Source organism: Rhipicephalus microplus, unplaced genomic scaffold (genome assembly GCF_043290135.1).
Source record: "Rhipicephalus microplus isolate Deutch F79 unplaced genomic scaffold, USDA_Rmic scaffold_34, whole genome shotgun sequence".
NCBI classification, from domain to species: domain Eukaryota; kingdom Metazoa; phylum Arthropoda; class Arachnida; order Ixodida; family Ixodidae; genus Rhipicephalus; species Rhipicephalus microplus.
Window position 1 is genome coordinate 3,196,620 of NW_027464607.1, and position 26,917 is coordinate 3,223,536.

General features: G+C 46.8%; 2 protein-coding genes across 11 annotated transcripts in view; both read left to right on the plus strand.

Moving 5' to 3' along the window:
• Sply (Sphingosine-1-phosphate lyase) overlaps positions 1–26,917 on the plus strand; it is a 707,429-nt gene that overhangs the window by 133,285 nt on the left and 547,227 nt on the right. For all 10 annotated transcript variants that reach the window (XM_075884539.1, XM_075884541.1, XM_075884540.1 and 7 more), the window contains one exon: positions 25,466–25,641. In XM_075884539.1, the coding sequence (XP_075740654.1) occupies positions 25,466–25,641 (176 nt within the window). The remainder of the gene's footprint in view (positions 1–25,465; positions 25,642–26,917) is intronic.
• LOC142786842 (uncharacterized) lies at positions 5,591–6,463 on the plus strand. The gene has a single exon (XM_075884531.1). It carries the CDS (start codon positions 5,960–5,962, stop codon positions 6,461–6,463), a length of 504 nt encoding a protein of 167 aa, XP_075740646.1. The 5' UTR covers positions 5,591–5,959.

The window sequence follows — 26,917 nt, forward strand, 5'->3', positions numbered from 1 at the left end:
AGTTAGTCGCTCTTGGTGAGAAGATGGGTCTTTCTGGCGCCGAACTACGGAAGTGGGTCACCCTGAAGGAAAAAGAAGAAAAAGAGAGGGCCAAAGAAGAAAAGGCAGCTGAGTTGGAAAAAGAGAGGCTGGCGGTCGAAAGAGCCAAAGCGGAAAAAGTGGCCGAGTTGGAACGAGAGAGGTTGGCACCTGAGAGGGCCAAGGAAGAAAAAGCAGCTGAGTTGGAGAGAGAAAGGCTGGCAGCTGAAAGGGTGAAGGAAGAAAGAGAGCAAGAATTGAAGTTGGAGCTGGAGAGAGAAACACTGGCAGCTGAGAGGGCGAAAGAAGAAAGAGAGGAAAGGGAACGGCAGCGACAGCATGAGATAGAACTCGAGCGGCTCCGTTTGCAACAGCGAAGTGAAACTCCGGTCCAAGCTAGAGTTGAAAGCAGCGAACGGGAGGACCACGGATTCCGCTTGAACCCAAGCAAGCTGCTCGTAGCATTTGATGAAAAGAAGGACGACCTTGACGCGTACCTTCACAGATTCGAGACGATTGCAAGGAGCCAGAATTGGCCGGAACACCAATGGGCAACTGCTTTAAGTACTTGCTTGAGTGGTGAAGCGCTCAGTGTGTACGGTAGGCTGACGCCGACCGATGCAGCCAACTATGCAAAGGTGAAAGCTGCTTTGCTGAAGCGATTTAGATTTACGGTGGAAGGTTTCCGGGACAGATTTCGGACAGGAAAGCCAGCTGATGGTGAGACGGCTACGCAGTATGCCGCCCGACTTTGCCATTATTTCGACAGATGGATTGAACTTTCAGGGACAGCACAGGAGTACGATGAACTTGAAGAGCTCCTAATTAGAGAACAATTTTTTACTAGTTGCCACCCAAGCCTGTCACTGTACTTGAAAGAGAGGAAGGCTGAGTCACTTGAAGCAATGCTTGAATTGGCTGATCAATTCTTGGAAGCGCAAGGTGGAACTAATTCGGCCAAGGTCAAGAAGGATTGTCCCGATGATTCGAAGAAATTGGCTCCCGAAGAAAAGAAGCGTGCACCAGAGAGCATTCCGCAATGTTTTCTGTGTAACCGAGTGGGCCATCGCGCGAAAAACTGTCGAACGATCTTTACGAGCCCTACGGTAGTAAAATGTTTTAAGTGTGGTCAGACTGGGCACAAAGCAGACGCATGTTGAAACGGAGCGAGTCAAACTCACCAGGTATCCTGTGTGCTAGCAGCACCGAAATCCGATGATAATGCCGTCACCGACGGATTTGTAGAGTTGAAAAATGGGGAGAAAATTCCTATTGTGGGAGCTGTAATGTCAAAACAGCCAACCCGTGTTACGAAGGGAATGCCAACGCTGCCTGGAAAGGTTGCGGGGAAGAAGATTACGGTTTTAAGAGATACCGGCAGCTCCACTGTTATCGTGCGGAGAAACTTGGTACGGGAAAGGGAGTTAACCGGCAAAACGAAACCAGTTTGCTTAATTGACCGTACAGTTCGGATGCTTCCCGAAGCAGAGATTGAGGTTGAAACCCCATACTTCAGCGGGAAGGTTACGGCTCTATGTATGACGACCCCCCTTTACGACCTTGTCATCGGAAACATCGACGGGGCGCGAGGACCGAATGATCCGGAATGTTTGGGAGAAGACCTTAAGATAGGGCCCTCGCTAACCCAACGACCGCGAGATTCAGTGGAGGAGCAACCCATGACGGATCCCACTCGAGCCCAAGGTGAAGCCGTGGTGCAAGGGACTATGAATGATAAGATGATCGTGTTGAACGAGTTCACGGGCCGGGCAGCTGGACTTACGTCGGCACGACCTCAACCGACCGGCAGTGTAAAGGTGACGGAGTCGGCCAGCCAGGCCAAATGTAGAGACATGAACAAGCTGGTAAATAAACAAACAGGACCCGTCGAACCTCATGACCCGTTAACGGTGTCGGAAGTGACAACGATGGCTGAGACGCTGCCTCAGATACCGTCGTTGGAAAAGGCTCGCCGAAAAAGAACAAGGAAAAACAAGAAGAGATCGAGCGAGCACCGCAAGAAAGGACGCAAGCGCAGCTCGAAATACACAGGATAGATGCTGAGGTGGAATCTGAATGTGTTTGGCAGGGCTGAGTGCCATATGTTGTGTTAATGTTCTTGTTGTCCTGTGTCGCAACTGTATGTTGAGTGAGTCAAAATGTTTGTTTCGGTAATGTGATGTATAGTAGTGATGTGAGTATAGTAATTGTTGTAATGAGAGAACTTTATACATTTGTATTGTTTGGAATGTGTGATGAAGTGTTGTAGTCATGTACCTGTGGCTATTTCATGTGTCGTGGAATTGAATTACAATGTACAGTTGTATTGAGGATATATTGTGAATGTGACGTGTCATGAGCGACGGACTATGTTACAGTCTTTGAGTGTGTGGGGACTGTTCGCGCTCGTTTGTGTGGTTCTGAATATTATGAGATAATATTCTTAAAGTGGGGGGCAGTGTCACAGAACGAGCGCTATACATGGGCGCGCCGCCAAATTCTTGCGATAACGGGCGGGAGAAACGCTGCGAGGTCAAAAGAAAAAAAAAAAAAAAAACATCCAAGGCTCCCCAGGCGCGCGACGCTCTCCCCTCGGAAGCGTGGCTTCGCCGATGAACCTCCTCACCCCACAACGGCGGCCGAGCAAGCACTCGATTTTTCCAGAAGGAACGGGGCGTGTATGCCGGGTTGACTCATCTGTCGGGGACGGTCCCCGTACAGTCTCGCGCCTCTCCCCAGCCTTCGCTGCGTATCGCGCCGACGAAATGACGAGAACTTTCTAGAATGTGGCGCGGAAGATATTTAATCGAGCGGCCGAGACGAGAGAGCAGGAGAAGACGGAAGTAGCGCCAGAGTGCGTAGGGATTCCGTCGCGTAGTCGGTGAAGGTTTTGTCCGTAGGGACGAAGCAGGAAATGAAGAGGATTTCCACCTGAGGGGTGAAGGCTCGAGCTACAGGCAAGAGCGTGTGTTTACCGCTATCGAGCGAAGACGCGTGGCAACAGCTGCGTGTGTGAAGCCGACGTGTTTCCGGCGAAGAAGTCTGAAGCTTGGAGAGTGGCCTATTGAAGACGTGAGGTTTCCTGGAAGAGAAACTTCGGCGAGGTTTCCTGGAAGAGAAGCTTCAGGGGCTGCGGAACGACAACGCTGGACTTTGAGTGAGTGATTCGCGTAAGAGTATCATCCAGACTTTTGTTCCAAGAACTTTGGACTGAATAGGTTTTCTATCTCTTTAGTCTTTAAGTGTCTTGGATGTTCAATGCATGCGACTGCATTGTAGTGTGTATTGTTGTCTGTGTCCGTTGTTTCGAGTGTGGCTGATTGTACTGTGTAGTACGTAGTTTGTTTGGTGACATAATGTACTCAACTATTGTGGAGTGTGCATTCATGTGTATTATTTTCGATCTGCCATTATTGAGAATATAATTCTGTTTGTTTATCAACTCTCGGCTCTGACGTGTTCTTTGGACCACAGCCGGCGTCCGCTGGCGCGCCAAAAAGGACCACTTCTAAATTGTCCACGCTTTCGTGGTGCGGTTCGGGGGGTCGATACTTCGGCCCTTGGAATTAGCCCGGCGATCGCCTCCCTAATTAATGGGACCGGTGTGACAGGAGCATACCTCGGGTACCTGTAGTGCTTCCAACGTAACTGTGCTGCTGTTGAATCGACTCCTCGGCGTGACAGTAACGCGGTGACAGCGCAAACGATGCTGCGGCTCAGAATTCCCGAACGTCACCAATGACAGCTCTTCAATGCCGAGGACTCTGCACTAAAATTTCTTCGTAACATCAGTGCGGATGAATGAAAGCTGCCTGCTACTGTCTAGTATCACACGAACTAGGAATAATCGTGGCCTGCTCTCCGCCCAAACGTGACCAGTCTGGAGTAGTACAGATGTTGCTTCTGAGTCACCGGTTGAGGCCGCGATTGGTGTTGGTAAAGAAGTACCAGATGTACCAAGCTGGACAGTCGGTTGGGGAGAAGCAGTCATTGCCACGTATTATGACAATTCGCAGAGGAGATTTAGGTGTCCGTGTCGGCACTTGTCGCACTTGAGGTTCCGCGAAATTTGGTAGAATTGAGCGACCTGATTGCGCGTTCTGCACCCGAAGCAGCAGTGAGCATTGTGCAACCTGGATTTTTTATCTTCAACGGAAATGTTGGCCGCACATTTCGCGAGCTTGTGAGTTTTGTTGTTACACAGTATACAAGAAGGAGTGCGCTGCTGTGGAGATTCCATCGCCGGTAGTGCAGCTGCCGATGGAATGTCCTGTGTAGATCTCGTCAATGAGTTCACGTCATCAGGTACCATGGTCAAGTGGCGGAGATGTGACGACGGTGCTGTTTGCTTTCTTTTCTTTCTCACTTGACCTGAATTTTCAAAAAGGACAAGATGTTGGGTGCCTTATCCAGTCTTGCGTTCGGTAACCTGCACTTAGCTGATGCGTCACCATCCTGGGTGCTCTCTTCTTTCTTTTTCTGTTGGTACAATATAGCGAAGTCTTCTGGCAGGCACCTTATTAGGAAGCGATCAAGCAGTACAGTGTACCATTCGGGTGGTGCACCCAGGCCTGTGAGCGCCCTGACGCGGAAATGCAGTGTCGTGCAGCATCTGAAGCTTCTCCGCTTCCTTGGAACTCCGTACTGGTGACAGTGCAAGAAGTTGGTCGATGTGTTCGTTGATCAGAAGTTAGCGGCGACTGAAGCGCTCTTGCAATGTCCTGACGGCGACATTGTAGTTGTGGTCAGCCAGCCTGATGTTTTTGATTGCTCACTTGGCTACTCCCGTCAGGTATGTCAATAAATATTTGAATTTCTCGATCGGTGGCAACTCGTGGTTTTTATGGATTGTTGCACTGTAGTGATCCCAAAATTCGTGCCACTGACGTAGATCGCCGGCATAGGTTGGGACTAGAAGCATCGGAAGTGCGACAGACCGGAAACTTGGCTTACTAACTGGTTCTTGCGCTGCATGAGCAGATCTGATGTTGCTCTGGGTGGCAGTGACCCAGTCGCCGTTCTGTTCACTCATAGATGGGTCACTGAGACGGGTTGACTGTTCTCGTTCTTGACAGGAAGAACTGCGTGTCGGCGATCGCGTACAGAATCTTGTTGTGGTTGGTCGCATCCTCAACTTCTTCGATAATCTCGTCTTCAGTGAGGTATCTAGCTGGTGGAGCTGAGCTTCTTTCGTCTTCAAAACAGTGACTTGTCTGTTCATCTCGTGCACATCGGTGGTAAGATCCTGCCGTAGTCCTGTCAGTAACGTAATATTTCATGAGACACTGGCCCTCAGTCCCACACACCTTCCGAAGATCCACACACCTTCCGAAGACGCTTGGCTGACGACATCGTTGCCCAAGAACGACCACTCTTCAGTAGTCATAGGTCAGGAACACGATGTTTATTCAATAAAGGCTAACTCCCCCTTTTTTCCACTTCCTTCTTCTGTTTTTTTATGTCTCTCGCCTCCCCCAAGCCCCTGTCCCACTTCTTTATTTTCAACAGCACGTGTGTTGACGATGTGCAAATTGGTGTTAAATCATGCAATATTTGAATGTGTGAGCGGCAATTCAAGCTAAGTCTGAACAAGGTCGCAAAATGGGCAGACGAGAATGGCTTCAGTTGTAATGCTCAAAAAAGCATCTGCGTCTTGCTCTTGCGGAAGTGAGGCCTCCATCATGAACCAGATTATTTGCCTACATGGTCAACATCTGTCTGTAAAGATGGAGCACGAATTCTTAATGTTGTGTATTCGTATTGGTTCTGCGACGCCACCAGAGATGGCGCTGTGATCTATGCACCTGTTTGTCGTGTATATAAGTTCACTGTACAATAAACACTGGCAGTCGTCGGTAGCTCATGGCGGCAGTCATGTGTACGAGTTCCTCTCTTCCGTGATAGCGGCTCACCACGCTGCAATACCACATTGGCGACGAGGATGGCCACCGGTATATCTCCCCCGCCGCCGTTCCTCGAGACTCCGGGCACGCCAGCGATTCCTTGGCACCGCTGGTTCCGGTTGTTCCAGAACTTCGTGCTCGCGTCCGGCGCCGACGAGTGGCCAGCAACCCGCCGTCGCGCGCTCCTGCTTCACTGCCTGGGCCCCGAGGGCCAACGGATTTTCGACGCCTTGCCGGCACCGCCCCCACCCCAGCCGCCACTTTCAACTGAAGCCACGGTCAGCAAGTCGACGGAAAAACAGACGTCCGCGCACACCGCTGCCGTAAGCCCTCCGGACCCATACGACGTTGCCGTCTACACACTGGCACACTACTTCACCGCCACCGTCAACGTCCGAGTGGAACGTCATCATTTTCGTGAACGTCGACAGCTTTCCGGGGAGTCGGCTGCCGAATTTGCTTTGGCGCTCCGGGAATTGGCAGCCCCGTGTAATTTCGCCGCTACCGTGATAACTTGTGCGAACAGTTCGTTGCCGGAGTAACTTGCCCGCAACTCAGAGAATGACTGCTCCTCGAAGGCGACGCATTGACATTCGACCGAGCGGTAGAAATTGCCAAACTTCGCGAACAAACTCGCCAAGAAGCTGAAGCCTTCGCAAACCCGATTCGCCGCATCACGCAGCGCCAACGCGGACGCAACCCGGCTAGGCATAATAGCCCCCGATTTCGCTTCAACGGGTCCCGCCCCCCTAGCTCGTCGTAGCTCGTCGCGCACTCGCCAAAACTACAAGCCCAAGCCGGAAACTGCCGCTGCCGACCCCCTGCACGCCGTATCTTGTGATAACTGCGATAACTGCGGCGCAACAGGATGCGAACGGTCGCGCTGTCCCGCCCGCGGCCGCACCTGTTATGGTTGCTGACGCCGCGCACACTTCCAGAGCGTTTGTCGGAGCTCGTGTCACGGCCAACCACGAAGGCCTGCACCAGTCCGCGAACTCCTCTGCGACGATGACGCTGAGAGCGGTCACAGTATTTTGACCATCTGCACAAACAAACGCAGAGGCCTGTATGTTGACGTCGACGTGTCGGTGATTAACCCGAAGCCGCTCACGCGCAAAGTCTCGTTTCTCATCGACACAGGCTCTGCAGTGTCAGTAATTGGGGAAGGTCACTTTCGAAACCTTTTTCAAGATAAAGTACAACTCAGGACCCCCAGCATTACTCTGTTTGACTTTTCACGCCAGAAGATCCCTGTGCTTGGCCTGTTTGAAGCAACGCTGTCGTACAAGGCACAAACAGCCGTCGTACCGCTTTAAGTAACGCGCAGTGGGACCTCCCTTTTGGGATTAGATGCTGTGCAAGCCCTGAATTTCCAAATTTCAGGGAAGGAGCTACGCTGCCTGCACATGGTCGTTCAGCAAACGTCCGCCTCCGCAATCTCAACATTGCCTGCAACGAGCTAAGACGCACAAGGGCGCATTCCACCACAAGGCGTTATCGTAGAGCAACCGCAGAGTGAGCCAAAGTTTGGCATGCCTGCATTGCTGTGGGCCAGGTTTTCTCACCTGTTTACCCCAGGTTTGGGCCTTGTCAGAGGTTTTCAGCACAAGGTGAAAATGAAACAGGCAGTCTCCCCAGTCGCCCAAAAGTTGAGGCGCCTCCCATTCTCAGTACGCCAACCAGTAAGCGACCAACTACAGACCCTGCTCTCTGCCGACATCATCGAAAGGATCGATGCCTCCGAATGGGTTTCTCCCATCGTCGCAGTCCAGAAGGAAGATGGAAGCATTCGTCTTTGTGTTGACCTAAGGGAGCCAAACAAAGCCATTGTGGTCGACAACTTCCCGCTGCCTCACACTGAGGAACTGCTGCATGCCTTAAACGAAGCCCGCCACTTCTCAAAGCTAGACCTCGCCTCTGCGTACCACCAAGTCCTGCTGCACCCGGACAGCAGGGATCTCACAGCGTTTGTTACGCACGAGGGTCTTTTTCGGTTTAAAAGGGTCTGCTTTGGATTGGCGTCGGCCCCAGCAGCTTTTCAGCAGCTCATGACAAGAATCCTGCAAGGCTGTTATGGTGTTCTTTGTTACATAGACGACATCATCGTCTTTGGGAAGACTGAAAAAGAACATGCGAAGAACCTGGAAGAAGTTCTGCATCGCATTGCGAAAGCAGGTCTGAAACTTAACGAAAAATGTGTTTTCAATACAACAGAACTCTCTTTCCTTGGACATCGTGTCAGTGCGGAAGGCATAGCACCCCTTCAAGCCAAAGTCGATGCAATCGTCCACGCCCCGACACCAGCAGAACCCGGCACACTCCGTTCATTCTTAGGACTTGTCGAATACTACGCAAAGTTCATTCCTAGGCTTGCCGAGGAAGTCGAGCCTATGCGTCGACTGCTGCGCAAAGACATACCTTTTGAGTGGGACACAGCCGCCCAAGCAAGTTTTGAGAGAGTGAAGACTCTTCTGGCCTCCCACAAGGTGTTGCAAATGTTTGACCCAGCTCTTGCAGTGACTGTCGCAACTGATGCTTCTGCATACGGGCTAGGTGCCGTTTTGCAGCAAGTGGACGATCAGAAAACCCTGACCATTGCGTTTGCTTCGCGCACTCTAACCAATGCAGAAAGGAAGTACTCTGCCAGCGAGCGTGAAGCATTGGCTTGCGTGTGGGCATGCGAAAAGTGGCATGTTTATTTGTGGGGACGGCCTTTCACTCTTCAGACGGATCACCAGGCATTGGTAGCGTTGCTGTCTAACAAGGGAACAGGGCGACGTCCCTTTCGCATTGCAAGGTGGGCTGAGCGACTTCTACGCTACAACTACACCGTCGAATACCGCAAGGGCTCGGAGAACAAGGTAGCAGACGCGCTGTCACGTCTTCCAGCGGAAGGTAAGCCGGAATGCACACCTCAACCTAAAGACGACTCTACAGAAGTTGTGTTCCTAGTCGAGCCGCTGTGCATCGCTAAGGACCAGTTCGAGCAGTCCACCAGTGACGACGCCACTCTGGCAAAAGTCAAGGAATACGTTACTTCGTCATTGCCTCCGCACAAGCTCGTCCCAAGCCATCTGCTGCCGTACTTCATGCTACGCAACGAGTTGTCAGGGGTAAACAACTTACTTCTTCGTAAGGAGCGACTTGTAGTTCCACAGTCCCTTGCGCATCAGGTAATCTCCACAGCGCATGAAGCTCATCCTGGCATCGTCAAGACGAAAGCGCGACTTCAAGAACGGTTTTGGTGGCCGGGTATGGACCGGCAAACAGAAGTCGCAATACAAAACTGCAGCGTCTGTCAGAAGGCCGACAAGAGTGCGAAAACGGCACCTGCTCCACTGCAACCTGTTCCATTTCCAGAGCGCCCTTGGCAAAAAGTCGCCATAGACATTGTTGGCCCTCTGTAAAGAGCTCCTCAAGATTGTAGGTTCGCCATTACACTGGTTGACTATTTTTCTAAGTGACCCGAAGTACAATTCTCCAACGAGGTATCTACAAGAACGATCACCAACTTTTTGCTGTCAATTTTTTCTCGAGAGGGATACCCTGACGAGATAGTCACTGACAACGGGCCCCAATTCTCTTCAGGAGAATTTTCGCAATTCTTGGATGAGCGTGGTATCCGACTGACACATTCTTCGGTGTATTACCCTCAAGCCAACGGACTTGTCGAAAGGTTTAATCGTGTTTTTAAGGACTTTGTACAGGTTGCTGCGTTAGAACATGGCCCTCTTCGACAAGCGGCACTGGAGTACTTGGGTGTTTACCGGTGCACACCTCACGCAACCACGGGAGTAGCACCAGCCTTGCTCCTACATGGACGACTGCCCCGAACACGACTGGACATCATTGGGCACTCATCCCCATCATTCTTCACAGACCCTGCCAAAGAACTTGGCCAGCTTCGGAAGAGAGTCGCACAGAAGCAAAAATACAGCAAGATGTACACAGACTTCCGCCGTGCAGCCAAGAAACCAAACATAGCAGTTGGAGACATGGTCCGTGTGAAGAAGCCGGCAGTCTCTTTTAAAGGAGACCTCTCGTTCAGTCGTTCTCGGAAGGTGGTGGAACAACGAGAGCCAGCCTCTTTCTGCCTAGACGATGGGCGAACATGGAACTCTTCCAAGTTGAGCAAGGTTCCTGCACACACCGCCCAGCCTCACCCAGTGATCCAAACGCCAGATGTTCACGCTCACCCAGCACAGCCTTCAAGCCCGTCACCTGTGCCTTGTGACAGTGGGCAATCAGCAGTGCCATTCGGTACCCCCCTCAGTGCAGTGCCCAGTGTTCTGTGCAGCCCTTGTGTAGCATCGCAAGAGACACAACAGGCTGTCTCTTCTCCACCCTCTCCACAACCGCCTTCTCGTTGGGAGCTACCCGCGAGGACAAGACGACCGCCTCGAAGATTTATGGATTACGTTTAGAGTGGATCCAGTGACATGAACGCGTGTGCTTGCTGCAATTGAGTGTATATTTTGGTGTAAAGTTTTTGGCATTTTGAGTGTACAGTTGTGTAAATATTCCATGCTTATTGTATATAGATGAAATGCCTCTCCACTAACACGTACTAACAATTACTAATCAACTAAAAAAAAAAAATGAGAGGGAATATGTTGTGTGTTCGTATTGGTTCTGCGACGCCACCAGAGATGGCGCTGTGATCTATGTACCTGTTTGTCGTGTATATAAGTCCACCGTACAATAAACACTGACAGTCGTCGGTAGCCCATGGCGGCAGTCATGTGTACGAGTTCCTTTCTTCCGTGATAGCGGCTCACCACGCCGCAATACCACACTTAGGCCTAGTTCTGGATAGAAAACCAACTTTAACATCACACACACAGTATTTAAAAATTAAATCTATAAAAACAATGAATGTTTTGAAAATTCTGTCTCACACTACGTGGGGCAGTGACAAGAAGTGTCTGATGAACTTGTATAAAAGCCTCTTACGCACTTGCTATCAATCTATCAGTCTGCAGCACTAAGCGCCCTACAAATGTTTGATCCTGTCCACCATCTCGGCATTCGCCTATTTTGGGGTGCCTTTCGCACTAGCTCCTTAGGAATTGTCTATGTTGAATCGAATGAGTAGTCGCTCCATCTGCAAAGATCCTGCTTGCCATTTGTATAATTTCTCAACGTAAATGTGTACATGGAACACCTTTCGCACTCCACTGTCAATAACCTATCCACTTCTACCCTTTTTCATAACTGTCCTTCCGTGCGAGATCCCTACATACTTTGTGGGAGGGGCCTAGCTGAGGAAATGGGTATACCTTTGCTAGAGCACAATTTGGTGGCCTACTCTGCAAATCTTCGGCCGTGGCAGTGGATGTTAATAGACTGTGATGTGTCCTTCATGGAAGGTACAAAATGTGCCTCTCTTGCACATATTCAAACGTACTTCCTTGAACTGGAGCACAAGTACAGCTGCCGTGACTTCTTTACTAATGCCTCTATATCTCTCACTTCCGTGTCATACGTAGCAGTCGGTCTATCATTTTCAGATGTTGGCATTCTGCACACTTATACAAGCATTTTCACAGCAGAACCTTATGCGATACTTGCGGCCATAAAACACATTAAGCAAACAGAAGGCAGCAATATACACTGATTCCCTGAGTTTGGTAAAAGCTTTAAAGATAATGAAAAAAAAAACACACAAAATTCCGCTATTTATTTTACTACACACAATTTTATGTGAAATTTACACGCTCAAACAGTATGCCGTAGTTTGCTGGGTGCCTGGGCACCATGAGATTCTTGAAAACATTGGTGGACAAGCTTGCTGCATCCGCCCTCGAAAGTACTGCCAATACAGCCATAGCTCTCCCTGCACTAGACCTGAAACACTATTTCAAACGAAAGTTGAGGGACTAGTGGCAGCGATTATGGGACAGGTAAACACAGAATAAGCTTCATTTTATAAAACCACATCTAGGAAATTAGCCGCCAGTATCGAGGCCACGCCACACAGAAGTAACACTTGCAGAAGGGTTGACAGGTGGGCTAGTTGGTACAAATTAATAATGAAATCATTGGAAGCGCAAACCAACGGGACACAAGAGAAGAGACAAACAAGCGCAAACTGAAACTCAGTTTATTCAGAGAAGAAATTACATACCAGAAAGATGAGAAAGGGAAAAACCTAGGGAGAAGGTTCCACCATGATCAGGTGTCGTCCAGAAACGACATTTGACAATCTAACAGTGATATAGACGGTGAACTAACACAACTATCAATATTCTTTTTAATAAAAAAAAGCTTCCACAATCTATCTAGTTTTCGTGTCATGATGGCTGTATTAGACAAATGTGCATGAAAATTCAGGTATGCAGCTACACTTTTTGCAATGGGCAGACAAATGTAAACCCGGGGCTGATTTCAGCCTATTGTAGTGTTCTCACAGGCCTTGGTCACAAAAACCTTGAGGAGGCATCGGTGCTCTTGTCCTTCTTTCACTTGGATATACCATGAGCACTTGTAACTCATTACATGCCCATGGATCACATCACGTATTGTTACCATAATTTTACTGTCTATAAACAGCTCTTACGCTTGTTTAGAGCGAGTGATTTTAGGTCTCTATACAGCCATAATAAACATTGGTCACTGCCAACACAACGGAAAAGACATGGCGCTCTTTGGCTACTGTGCCACGAAACCATGTTTGAGTTTACGTTGTTTTTGCTTCCAACCACCACAATCGCCTAGTGGCTAAGGCACTGGCTGCTGACCTGCAAATAGCAGGATTGAATCCCGACCGCGACGGCCGCATTTTCGATGGAGGTGAGAATTCTTGAGGTATGTGTGCTTAGACTTAGGTGCACGTTAAAGAACTCCAGGTGGTTGAAATTTCGGGAGCTCGCCACTACACCATCTCTCGTAATCATATGGTGGTTTGGGGATGTTAAACCCCAAGAATTATTATTATTAGTATTTTAAACACATGGTCTATTCATCAGGAAAGCTGGTATGGCCACAGTAAACGCATATATTTACTTTGGTATGGCATTAGACCATTTGTTCCACTGGACACTTGCATAAACAGTTTGTGTAAAGATCTAAGCTTTGGATGCTTTACTTTATTTAAAACTCGAAACTATTTTAGCACAAACACTTTGTATTTTATACCTTGGCATTTTCTATTCTCACCTAACTTGTTGCATCAAATCATGGAGCTACACATATGCCTCATATTGCACAGTCGTTACCATTTTGCAACAAAAGAGCTGTACGAACTATTGCATCCAAGAATGCACCATTGGCTTAACATTTCACTAGTCGCAACATATTGCCTTTTAATATGGTTAGGCAATACTAAAGCCTAAGATTAGTGCACAAAATAAGAATAATAACTGACCTTTTCACTCGTCAATTTGATTAAAACCTAGAGGCCACCCGCAACAAACAGAAAAGAAAAAGGGGAGATCCTTAAGCTTCACTTTCAAAAGTTGAGTGCGATAGCGAAATCCGGCCCCTAGTGCGCCCTTTAACCGCTAAGTGCATACTTAATATGTTTTGTTACACACACACAAACACACAGACACACACACACACATACAAGCACGTGCACACACACAGACACACACACTGACAAATAGAGAGAGTAGATTGTACCAGCGTGCACGAATGGTACATACAGGTTCTTGATCTAAAACAAGTCTCACAATGCCTCATAGATGGCAGCACATTATCTAGAGTTTGCTTGATCCACCCCTCTGGAAAGGCATGATATGTTTTCCGCTAGATGAACATAGTTGTCCATTTTTAGAGTTGTTTGAAAGTTCCTGCGTTTTTATCCCGGCCTTTTTCGACGTAGTTTGACGGCTGCCCAAATGCACCCTACAAATCGCCGAATGGGCTCATTTTTGTCATGACACTTGTCGAACAAAAAGCGTTAAGGAGACTCCTTCTATTACATGGCATTTATGTAGTGTTTTTTCCCGAAGCAGCTGCAAGTAATGTCATGGCTTTGTGGTAGAATACCTGCTTACCACCCAAACGACCCGGGCTTGATTTTCTATAGGACCGTAAACATTATTCTTTATTTTATTTTCTTCTTCCTCGATTTTTCGCTGGCGATTTTGCGCTCGCAACCAACGGGACCGGCGCTGACAGCAGAATTTCTGCGACACGAGCTCTTTACGCTATGGTGTTAAAGTCCTAATCTGCCAATAGTGCATAATGTCTACAGTCGTCGAACAATACCCTTTGTTGGTGCTCAAGTTACGAATAGTATCCTTAATATTATTAAATGTCCGCCAAATTTGAAGTAGTCGCTCGGAAAACTTTATCATAGAGTTGCTAGTTGTCGTAATAGTATCGTAAGTTTGTGTGCTCATGTCACATTATTTCTGTTGTTTTTCGCTTACATGAGCATATTTCAATACGTGATTTGTGATGGAAGATCTGTGTGCAAAGATTCTACTAAGTAAACCACAATATGCTTTGTCTGTGACAGATCTTTAGCTAGCCATATTGGCTGTGGATGCGCATGTTTTTACAGAATTTTTTTGTAAATCATTTCATTGAAAACAAAGCGTGCTTCTTCTTCTTAAATGCTGGCAATCTGATTTTATAAACATTATGTATGTACTCCTATAATACAAGCGTCGGGGAGGGTTAACGGCACTTGTATAATAAAGCGCCATCCACTGAAGTTAATTTATTTAGCAGTGTCCAAGGCTACTATCTAGATATCCAGGGCTACGAGCACAATTGCTACATGTCAGCTTACTACTTCTGGTGTTGCTAATACCCATATTGCTGTTGACCTCTTCAACGGAAAGAATAAGGTGCAAACGAGATTAACACAAAAAGTGATATGGGCGAATGCCAGGTTTGTCCTTCTCACTTTTTGTGTTGGTCTTGTTTGGGGCTCATTCCTTCCATTGAACATGCACCAATTATCCCAACATAAAGTTGTACTTGCAGTTTGCATTGTTATACAATTGTAACTGACTGGTCATATCAAACATATGCATCTTTGGGTACAATGTTTTCACATATCTTTAGTGTTATTTTGTAACATTCCGCCCCGCCACAGTGGTCTAGTGGCTAAGGTACTCGGCTGGTGACCCGCAGGTTGTTGCGGGATGAAATCCCGACCGCCGCAGCTGCATTTTCGATGGAGGCCAAAATGCTGTAGGCCAGTGTGCTCAGATTTGGGCGCACGTTAAAGAACCCCAGGTGGTCAAAATTTCTGGAGTCCTCCACTATGGCGTCTTTCATAATGATATGGTGGTTTTCGGATGTTGAACCCTACATATCATATTTTGTAACGTTTTGCTCATTAAAAAAAAAGTTGCAACACAGTCATCTTCCCTCTGCATGCTTTGCACAACTTCGGTTCTTAAGGTACGTGGGATCTGCTGAATTTTATTATTTTCATGTCTATTGGTTAATTTTTAATGTTTCATGTAAACGGTGACGCCGCTCAATGCAGAAACAAAGGCTTAACAGCTGCGCTCTAAAAAATCGGCAGTATTGTCAAGCGTGTTAATTTACACTTTTGCTTCATTAAGTTTTCTTCCGCAAAACCCGTCATGAATTCCCAGTGCAAACTGCGCCTCATTGTTCCAGAAGGTTCGTAATCATTCTAGGTCGTTCTGATAAGATTGCGCACAAGATGCGAATGCTCAAGACCATCCCAGAGCTTGTGCAACGACCAGAGATAAAACTGGAATATTTGATGGCAAATGTGTAAATGCTGCCACGCTTCACCACTTGTCAGTTGATCAATTGCCAACACTCTTTTGGCCACTAGCAGTGCCCTTGTGCTGCTGTAATCTGACCTTCAGTTTCCTGGCCTCAAGTTCAGCCGAATAAACAATTTCATCTGAACATTGAGTCTGCTTCCTTCATCCATGTCACGACCCTGTGACAGTATGATGTCCCCACTGCATTACTCGGCTAGACTGGCAGCTTGTTTTTCGAACAAATGAACGAGCTCCTTGAACAAATACCATTCTTTCACTCTTTTATAGCAAGGGTTTCTTCTCGGCGGACCTGATGCCTTACGTAGCATGCAAGCGTTTATTGGTCGGCTACCACCTCGAGTAAAGACCATGTGTCTCGTGGCACTTTCTGTTAAAACGAGTGCCACACTGGCTGCTTTGGATACAAGTGGCACTGGCAAACACTCTCGGGGACTAAATGTGCATAAATATCGTGCAAAGTGGGCAAGGGAGCGCTCGTACTTCTTTAGAGGGTGTGATGTCAGATTTATGACAGAAGTGAATAGGAACAGCAAAGTATGTAAATGAACAAAATAAAGAAATAAAGTGCGTTATTCAATATCTGTTCAAAAACTCAAAATAAAATACAAAAATAAAACTAAAATATCTTGAAGTAATGATAAATCCATTTCTGAAAGAAATATACTTCCTGACTGCACAGGGAACGTTTAAGAAGGAAGATAGAGCAGTGAGATAGAACAAAGTGCACACTTACAACCAATTTTATTGCACAGATGGCGAGAATATATATACAGTGAAAAGGGCGAAGAGATCACATGCAGAAGAAAGGACAAATGACGGCGCATGCGCCTGACCACCTTATTCCAAGCTTGAAATGACAACTTAACTGAACAGGTACTTGTATTCATTATCCGACAAATTGACGGATGGGGCACTTTTGCGTGATCTACTCGCCCTCTTGACCGTATATATATTCCCGCCATCTGTGCAATAAAATTGGTTGTAAGTGTGCGCTCTGTCCTATCTCTCTGCTCTATGTTCCTTCTTAAACGTTCCCTGCGCACCCAGGAAGTATATTTCTTTCAAAAATGCAATACCAGTCAGTCCAAGTAGCCACTCTTTTGCGGCAAATCCAGTCTTTGACATCTGTAGCCTTTCAGACATTTCTTTTGTTAACAGCCTCAAGTTGTCTAGTTCGCCGCAATTGAATAGCTGCTGACCTTAGTCCTTAGTGCACAATCTTATGGCTACTCTAATTACGTGCAAGGTTCACACATCGCTGGGGCGCGGTGTGCTGGTGCCAGCTGCAGAACTTTCCTCATGACAGGAAGGGCAACGGAGCACACCTTGACCCAAACTTCGGAGCAGCGCGAAACGTTTTAGGACTGCGCACCATATTGCGTGCCAACCTATCAGGAAAGAGATTGCTCATGTTAAGAGATGACGCTAGAAAAAATAGTAAAGTTCATTGGACATCTGATGTATAGAAGGATTAATCACTTCACTGGTGTCTATCTATATTGGAACACCTACAGGCTCTTATAAAAAAAAACAGAGAAATGTGTACGAGTTGACTTGTGTCTTGTGAAAAACTAAGGAATGCTTCACCCCATGGCACGAGCCATGAAGCAGCACCTCAGTTTTAATTTTTTTGTCTGTGTGAATAGAAACATTTTGTACAACATTTATTATTTTTTATTGGGTACGAGGACATACCGTGGCGCCACCATGCGGAAGCATCTCTGTGACGTGCGTAGTTGTATTGCTCAGTCACCCTCCCGCACGCAGCTCACAGCCCTTGTGTCTTCTTTTTTATTGTTATTCTTATGGTACTTCATTCAACGAAATCGGTAATGTACTGCTGGAGCTTCTTCCCATACTTCATGAAGTGATACATAACTGCCCTGGAAAAGCATTGCGCTTTTCATAATGCCTGACTGCCGGCGTCGTCTGCTATGGCCACCCGAATGAAAACAATGGAGGCTGAGTTCGCTGCTTCTGTAAAAGGTAACGAGTAATACTGTGTCAAAATTAAATAACTATGAACGGTAAAGAAAGTTATTTTTTGCTGCAAAAAATGCGCGCAACCACTTTACTTCATTCATTGTACGTTTCAATCTAAAGACGGGCCGCAGTTGACATGACAAGCATGGGTAAATTTACATTTTTGTTTAGCGCACATAGCCCTACAAAATACTGCGCAAGTGAATTCCTCGCTTTGTGGGAAGCAGCACAGCATTCTTACCGCCACAACCTTTCTGTTATGATTGTGGGAAAACGGGAGAACTACGGATGCGAGTGCCTCATTCAGAGTTGTGAGTTTTCTCTGCGCACGATCCTAATATTTATTGCGTTAAATTTTTACGGCGGTCACACCTTGCACTTCGATCTACATCGATCCACACATTGGTGAAAATTAATTATGAATGATTGGTTCAGTTCCAGAGCTTCTACCAAGGGGTAAATCATGATGAAAAAATGTGATCAGCTGCAGTCGTATGATTTTGCACCCCTGAATGAGCATGCTGACAGGTCTTGCAAACCGTGATCTAAATGGCAATTTCATGTTTCGGGGAAATTGAGTGCCCAGTTCTTTTTTTTTTACAGCTTTATTTATAAGCTGTGTGATATTTCGCAGCAGCTTTTAGAAGATGAATCAGTTTTCGAAACTGACCTTGCTTTTGCCTGTAGATCAAAACAACATTCAGAGGAAGTGACAGTGGCTATGGGCGCGTTCAGACTAGGGAGCCTTCATGTGCGTGCCGCCTACGGAAGCATCATGCACACATTCGTCAGCATTCCAAATCGTCAGTCACTGCTGGTCGAATGCGTCGGCAGGCCTATACAAATAGTTATTTATTCCAGCCTTACAGTACGTTCCAGAATGCACATCTCCACACTTGTCATGCACAAGATCACGCTCTCGCACTATATAGTATCATTATAAATCTCGCATCATTGTGTTTGTGGCTATAGTATGGAAGAACAAACAAGACATATGTATTACTTCTCGTTCACTGATAAGCGGCTAGGACTACAGTAGGCCATAACAAATAGGATATATGTATTACTTCTCGTCTACTGGTCAGCAGCTAGGTATAGGTGTTGACGAAAATTGAACGAGACTGGTTGACAAACAAAGTGCTTGACAGCACGAACGACAGGAGGGGATAGAAGGGACGAGAACAGAGCGCTGAATAACCAAAGTTTATTGCAAACCGACTGCGAATATAAAGGAAAACAGATTGTGCGCATAACCACGCAACATCAGCAATATTGCGCATAAATGGCCTACCTAATCAAGAGATAGTCATATCAGTAGACCCTAGATAACTAATTTCCTTCTTCCTTTTATGTCCGTCCATTCTAAGCTAGTCAAGTGTAGCATCGCTTTTTCCTCCCTAAAGGCAACTCTCTCTCTTGTCACCACCAGATAAAATGCAGGTTTTCACACCAAGTTCACCGCCTTCAACAAGCAGGTTTTCCTAATCCCCTGCTAACTTCCATTGCAGAGACTTTTCGTACGTCATTAAATGTGCCTGATAAGAGACAAAGCAATAGCCTACTCAACAATCGACATTCTAGCACGGCTGTCATTCCCTACGTACACGAGGTTTCCCATAGGCTAAAGAAGGTCGCTGGCAAAATAGGTGTACGAGTTGTGTTCTGCGCGCGACAAGCTCACTGAGCTATGTCGCAGGGTTAACAGTGAAAGGCCGAAAAAAGAAGCATACACTAAGAAATGCACTAAGCGTTATGTTGAATGTGTTTTAGCGATTGTATACAAGATATTGTTTACATGCGGGCTCTGTTTATTTATTTATTTAAAAATACCTTACAGGCCCTTGTTGCAGGGCATTGTGTAAGGGGGGTTACAAAGGGTGCGTGTCGCGACAAAACCGTAAGGAAACATCAAACTTTGAAAGAACACAACAAAAAATAACGCGTTATATGTCACTAAAGAGAGAATGTACAAAAAGTCATTTGAAGTTACACATCGGAACATTGCTGGTGGGAGGAGAACATATATCCGCAATACACTTACTAAAAAACACCTAGCACACACGTAGCCAAAGATATTTTAGAGCAGCGCGCAGAAAGCAATTTGTTCTTGTTTAAGAAATACAGGATAATAAAGGGCGATAAGAGAGTTTTTCTCGTGTGTATAAGAACATTATAAAGTAGGAAAATGCAGGCGGTCACAAAGTGTGAAGCGAAAAAAAAAAAAAAAAAAAACGGGAGGAAATGGAAAAAAACGAATGAATATAATTACACTGGAACGATACAGGAGGTGCAACAAATACTTGTAAAAAGGAACCAATCGAAGTGTCTATGACTGAAAGAAAGAGTGAAGAAGTTGTCTGAATTTTTCGGGGTCTGATTGATATGCAATGTCATTCGAGAGATCATTCCACAAGCGGATGACGCGAGGAAGAGCCGATAAGTTAAAGGCGTTCGTTGACCCATATAATCGCGTGAAACTTAAGTTATTATGCAGTCTACGAGATGTAACGCAAGGTTTATCGAGTTGAAATGGGAATGGTTTGTTACTGTAAACATACTTATGGAAGAGGCATAGGAGAGAAATATCCCGCCGAGTACTCAACAGTTGAAGAGAAAGGCAAAGTTTTATTTCCGTTATGCTGCTATGGTAGTCGTAATTTCGTGAGATAAATCGGGCTACCCTATTTTGAATAGCTTCAAGCATGTTGATTAAGTAATTTTGGTATGGGGACCAGATCGATGCGGCGAATTCAAGTTGTGGGCGAACGAAGGTCTGATGAGCTAGCTGCCGAACATGGGATGGACAGCTATGCAAGTTGCGGCGTAAGTAACCCAATGATTTTGAAGCTTTCGCACAAATGGTGGTGATATGGTGTGACCAAGAAAGATTTGGTGTGAAATGAATACCGAGGTACTTGTAGGATGATGCGTACGACAGAGGGTAGTCATCAATTATGTACGAATGGCTAGAAATATGTTGCTTGCGTGTAAAACACATAATTTTGCACTTCTGCTTGTTTAGCGATGTAAGCCATTCTTTGCACCAGTCATTAATCTTGTTGAGGTCATTTTGCAGTGTTAGGTGATCATCGGTACAGGTTATTGAGCGATATATAATGCAATCATCGGCGAAAATTCGCATGCGAGATGAGGTGCTGATTGGCAAATCGTTAATATAAATTAAGAACACCAGGGGGCCGAGGACGCACCCCTGCGGTACACCTGAGGTTACGTGGGAAAGAGGGGATTGGATATTGTTTATTACCGTGAACTGCTGGCGGAGTGAAAGAAAGTTTCGAAGCCAAGATAAAGTGAGCGAATCTAATCGGAGTGAAGATAATTTAGAAATCAGACGACAGTGAGGTACACGATCAAATGCTTTTGAAAAATGGAGAAAAATGCAGCCAGTCTGAAGGTTATTGTTCATGTTGCAATGTAGTTCTGACGTAAATTCCAGCAGCTGTGTTTCGCACGAAAAACCTTTTCTAAATCCATGTTGGTTGATAAAAAAGTAATGGTTAGATTCTAAGTGCCTGAAAACATGAGAAGCGATTATATGTTCCAGGAGTTTGCAGCAGATGCACGTGAGAGAGATGGGGCGATAACTTTCGGGTGAATGTTTATCGCCGGCTTTAAACACAGGGACTATTTTACCAATCTTCCAGTCAATGGGAAGCTGGCCTGTTGCTAATGATTGTCTGAAAAGGTGATACAGGATATTAACAGAAACAGAAAGGGTGTTTTTCAGAAGTTTGGAATTTATACCGTCAATGCCAGCTGAAGTAGATAGTTTAAGATCAGTGACAAGAAGTGCGATACCCTCAGGCGTTATTTCAATAGGTTGCATATAATCTATGTTGAGATCGGGAACGTTCGGAACGTCGGCGTGGTCTTCCCGGGTGAAAACGGATGAAAAGAAGGTGTTAAATGCTGAGGTGCAATGACTATCTGAGAGGGGAGCATGGTGATCATCTAGCAAGGAAATTCGTTTAACATCGTGTTCCGCAGATATTTGATTCCAGAATTTTCTAGGATTTGATTTCAGAAGGGAAGGCAAATCATTAGAGAAATACTTTTGTTTAGCTGATTTAATTGTGAAACAGTATATTTTCAGAACATTTTTGTACGCCTCCCATGCAGAGGACGTACCAAGTCGTTTAGCCGCGCGGTATAGACGCTTCTTTTTATTTCTGAGCTGCCGGATGGATTTAGTAAACCAGGGGTTTGTTTTATTATTTTTGACCGAAACAAGTGGAATATACCAGTTTGCCAGTGCGCATAATTTGTCTCTGTACAGCATCCAGTTATCATTGACGTCACGACTGGAAGAGGATGGCAGGAATATGTCATTGTAGAAGGTTTCTAGTTCGGAGTTGATTTTGCTGTAGTTAGCTTTATTGTAATCGCAGATTTTTTTATGTTCAATGCCAGAGAAAGGTGGTTGAATGTTAAGGGTTACTTGAAGAAGACAATGATCGCTGAATCCATCTATGTTCAGCATGGTGTTTACTGTTTTAGGAGCAGAGGTGAGAATTAGGTCGAGGATGTTTGAACCACGAGTGGGCTGATTCACCATTTGCGATAAGTTAAAGTCTAAGGTTAGGTTGATAAATTCTGTAGACTTGCGGCAAGGGGAAGACAACTGGTTCCAGTCAATCGCGGGAAAATTGAAATCACCAAAGATGAATATGGAATCGGTATGGCAGAGATGGATGGCCTCAGTGATGCTACTGCGCAGTTCTTCCAAAAATTAATGTTTACAGTCAGGAGGTCGGTAACAATTTCCGATGAGCAGTGTGGCGGACTTTGTTAAGCATGCTAACCAGATAATTTCTATGTTAGAGTGTACTTTGATGGCATACAATTGTAAAGTTTTTTTTACTGTGAGAAGAACCCCTCCACCCCGCCTATCAGTACGGTCATTTCGGTAAATGCTGAAATTTCTGCGATCAGGGAGAACTTCGTTATCGGTTACGTCAGGGTATAGCCAGGTTTCGGTGAAGGCAAGAATATCGCAGTCACAATCGTCAAGGAAGGAACATAACAAATCCCGTTTTGGCATCAGGCTGCAGATGTTAGTAGACGATAGCGATAATGTGGTGATGGCTTGAAAGGGCGAAGTCATATTCCGATCTTGCCCGCACGTGTTATTTAGCTATCTGTTAGTTAGTACAACATCATCACTGGCGACGTCATAAATGTAAACCTGTTTGTTAATGTGCAGGCGGTCAACTGAAATTTTGAAAGCCTTGTTTTGAGATTTCGCGAAGGTTACCAACTTGCGTCTTGCCTGTCGTGTAGCCGGGGAAAAGTCTTCACCAATAGAGTAGGTTGTTCCTTTTAATTTGCGTGCACAAGACAAGATCTGCTCTTTGTCCTTATAGAATGCTAGTTTTGCTATGATGGGCCTATTTTTTCCTTCAGTGAATTTGCCTAGCCTGTGAACACGCTCGAATTGTGAACTAGTGGTCGTTAATTCAAGTATTTAGAGCAAAACGCTATAACTTTCTGCTCCGCCGTGGCCCATTCTTCTTTCTTCTTATCTTCTATGCCAAAGAATAGAAGGTTTGATCGCCACTGCCTATTTTCGGCATCGTCGCATCGGGACGAAATGGCTGCCAACTGATCTGAAACTTTGAGGAGGGAGCTGTCAGAAGGACTATCTGCGTTTCGCTGCAATGCAATGGTTGCCTCAAGGGCAGCGACTTTAGCATCTAGTAGCTTGATCTGATTTTTGGCAGTTTCATGCTCTCCACTTACTCGTTTCAGATCGGCTAACATTGTGGCATGCTCAGCCTCTAGCTTTTTAATTGTTTGCAAAACCGAAGCGAAAGCGTCCGCTTCGGCTTTACTCATCGGTCCCGGATTTGTTTCCACATCGCCCGCGAGCATGAGCAGTAAGTTTCGAACGGAAGAACAGAGATTGCGTGAAATACACAACAAACGCTTGAGAACATCGTAAAACTCTGGTGGGCACGACACCGCAATGAAACAGGCATGACTGCACTTGATACAGGAAGCACCCTTCATGTAACTGACCTGTAACACCAGTGGCCGTAAGTCTCCCATCCCAAATGCGGCGTCGTGCCCAAAGCTGGCGGATGAAGAGTGAAGCTTATATGCGCCTCGGCTGACGTCACTAGGCGATATCGAAGTTCCATGTTGCCAGATGGTAGCGCCGATCTCGTCCAAGTTTAGCCACAGAAGGGTTCCATCCGGCCGGGGGAGAGGCAGGCGATCAGGGCTGATCGGCTCGCAGGATCCGGGGAGCCAGGAGCACACAGCCCAGGTGACCGCAGCCTGTAACACCAGTGGCCGTAAGTCTCCCATCCCAAATGCTGCGTCGTGCCCAAAGCTGGCGGATGAAGAGTGAAGCTTATATGCGCCTCGGCTGACGTCACTAGGCGATATCGAAGTTCCATGTTGCCAGATGGTAGCGCCGATCTCGTCCAAGTTTAGCCACAGAAGGGTTCCATCCGGCCGGGGGAGAGGCAGGCGATCAGGGCTGATCGGCTCGCAGGATCCGGGGAGCCAGGAGCACACAGCCCAGGTGACCGCAGCCTGTAACACCAGTGGCCGTAAGTCTCCCATCCCAAATGCTGCGTCGTGCCCAAAGCTGGCGGATGAAGAGTGAAGCTTATATGCGCCTCGGCTGACGTCACTAGGCGATATCGAAGTTCCATGTTGCCAGATGGTAGCGCCGATCTCGTCCAAGTTTAGCCACAGAAGGGTTCCATCCGGCCGGGGGAGAGGCAGGCGATCAGGGCTGATCGGCTCGCAGGATCCGGGGAGCCAGGAGCACACAGCCCAGGTGACCGCAGCCTGTTACATTGGCACACAGGCTGATGCATTAATGATCGGTTGAGGGAGCACGCTTACTCTCTAAAAGGCTCTCTTCCCAGCCACTTGGCGGCCCATTGTAAAAAGTGTGGTTTTCAGCCAATCTTTAACACGTGTGTGATTACGGGGCAATATAAAGATCAACGCGAGCACGAGATTAGTGAAGCCTTCCACATTCAACAATTTGGTGCTTGCTGTGTCAGTGTACCTTTGGTTTTTCTTTACGGCTGTGAAATTAGTTATCTTGGGTCCACTGATATGACTGGCTCTTGATTAGGTAGGCCATTTGGCACATGTATGTGTGATTTTGCTGATGTTGCGTGGTTATGCGCACACTCTTTTTTCCTATATATTGCAGTTGGTTTCCAATAAACTTTGGTTGTTAGTTCAGTGCTCTGTTCCCATCTCTTCTATCCCCTCCTGTCGTTTGCGCTGTAAGCACTTTCTTCGCCTATCATGCAGCATCAACCAGCCCAATCAAGCACTTTGTTTGTGAACAAGACTGAACGATAAAAATGTGTGGGAGTGAATATGCGAATATTCATCTTACAGGTCTATCAAAATGGTCCAAGCACTGTTAGTAACTTGTTAATTAGGATCATTTAACCAAATAGCTAAAATGACTTAAGGCAAAAAACGGGATTTGGAAAATTTGAGAGCGTCTCCCTGGTCCATTATTCGTGATAAAGAAAGCTTCACGTGTATAATTTTTTTTCCAGCTGCAAAGAAAGCCCATGAAAGCACATATTTCTGTGCTACAATTGTGCTGCTCTTAGCTGTGATCTGAGTGAACGAGAGCAGTTGCGGTCGCGACTCGTCAGCTGTAGCACTATAGGCCGAAAAATTGGCAGTTGTTTGTTGGCCCGCACCGGCTAGTTGACGTGTGTGATGGTACAATTTGTAGCAAATTGTAGAAGTGTGATGAGATTATGTGACGAGATTATGCGACTAGTGGAGGGCTCCGGAAATGTTGACCACCTGGAATTTTGTGTGCAGGATTCGTGCCCAATGTCCGACGCGGCCTGCTGGCTAGCCTGCGAAACTTGCCCATCGTTCGCAACTATGTTCACGAGCAGTTGGACAAGATTGCGGTAGATGTGGAGCGGTCGCTGAACAAGTGCTACGCCCACTGCACCTTCGTGCTTGAGCTGCCCGATAAAGGATGGACGCCGGTGAGTGCCAAGGGAGGGCAAGGCGCAGAAACGCGTTTCACTTGCCTTCATCTTGAGGCATAGTTGACTACCCATTCGGCCCTCATTATAGTTGCAGTGCCCCTGTGCTCTCATTTTGGCCAGAAATGGGGTAGTTCAGTCATTACATTGCATCATATTGTCACAGGTAATGGGTATGAGCCACCAACTGTAGGTGGAATCACTTGGAAGTGAAGAAAGAAGAGGGCTTATGCTTCCTGGTCTGAGGGCGAGCAAGACATCGATTCTCTGTTATTACATTCGTGGCACTGGTGGAGGTGCTGGGTAAATGCGCCTCAGCTGCAGATTTTCAGCCGACACACCGAGCTACTTGGAGACAGCTACAGCTCCACGGCAAGAAGCAGTCGCCGCCTGCGAGGACTATCTCCCGAACACGGTCCCCTCTCTCAAGACGAGATGGCAACTTCAACTACCAACCAGGCGAGTCAAACCAACGACGCCTATTCTTTACTCCCGCATGTTTTTCATGCGCCGCAAACACCACGCTCATTTCATGGAGACATTTATGAAGATGTTGATGACTGGCTTGACCACTTCGATCGAGTTGCCAACATCAACGAATGGGATGAAGCTCGCAAGCTTCAGAGAGTTTACTTTGCGTTAGAAGACTATGCCAAAATGTGGTATGAGAATCACGAGGGTTCCTTTGCGACGTGGCAAGAGTTCAGCTGACAGTTTCGTGATGTGTACCGCAGCACTGAAAGGAAAGAGAGAGCGGAGCAGGCTATCTCGTCTCGGAACCAACGACCCAACGAGAGAGTTTCGATGTTTGTCGAGGACATGCTTCGACTCTTCAAGCGTGCCGACCCTGCAATGTCTGAGGAAAAGAAGGTGCGGCATTTAATGCGTGGGGTAAAAGAGCAGCTCTTCGCCGGACTCGTGCACAATCCACTGACGACTGTGGCTGAGTTCATAAATGAGGCAACCACAATGCAGCGTACTTTCCAGTACCGGTCGTCACAGTATGAACACCACGACGTGACCCCTGCTGCATGCTCTATCGGGGCTGACAGCGAGAGGCATGCCCTCGCAGAGTTCATAAGAAGCGTCGTGCGGGACGAGCTGCGCCAACTCCAAGCAGCAGGACCCCAACCACCCGTAAGTGCTCTCGCAGACTTAATCCAAAATGAGATCCGACAGGTGGTCATTCCACTCGCGCCAACAAGGCCTGAGGCCCCTGTGCTGACTTATGCGGCGGCTCTGCGATCTCCTGCACCACATGGCCCTGATCCCACCA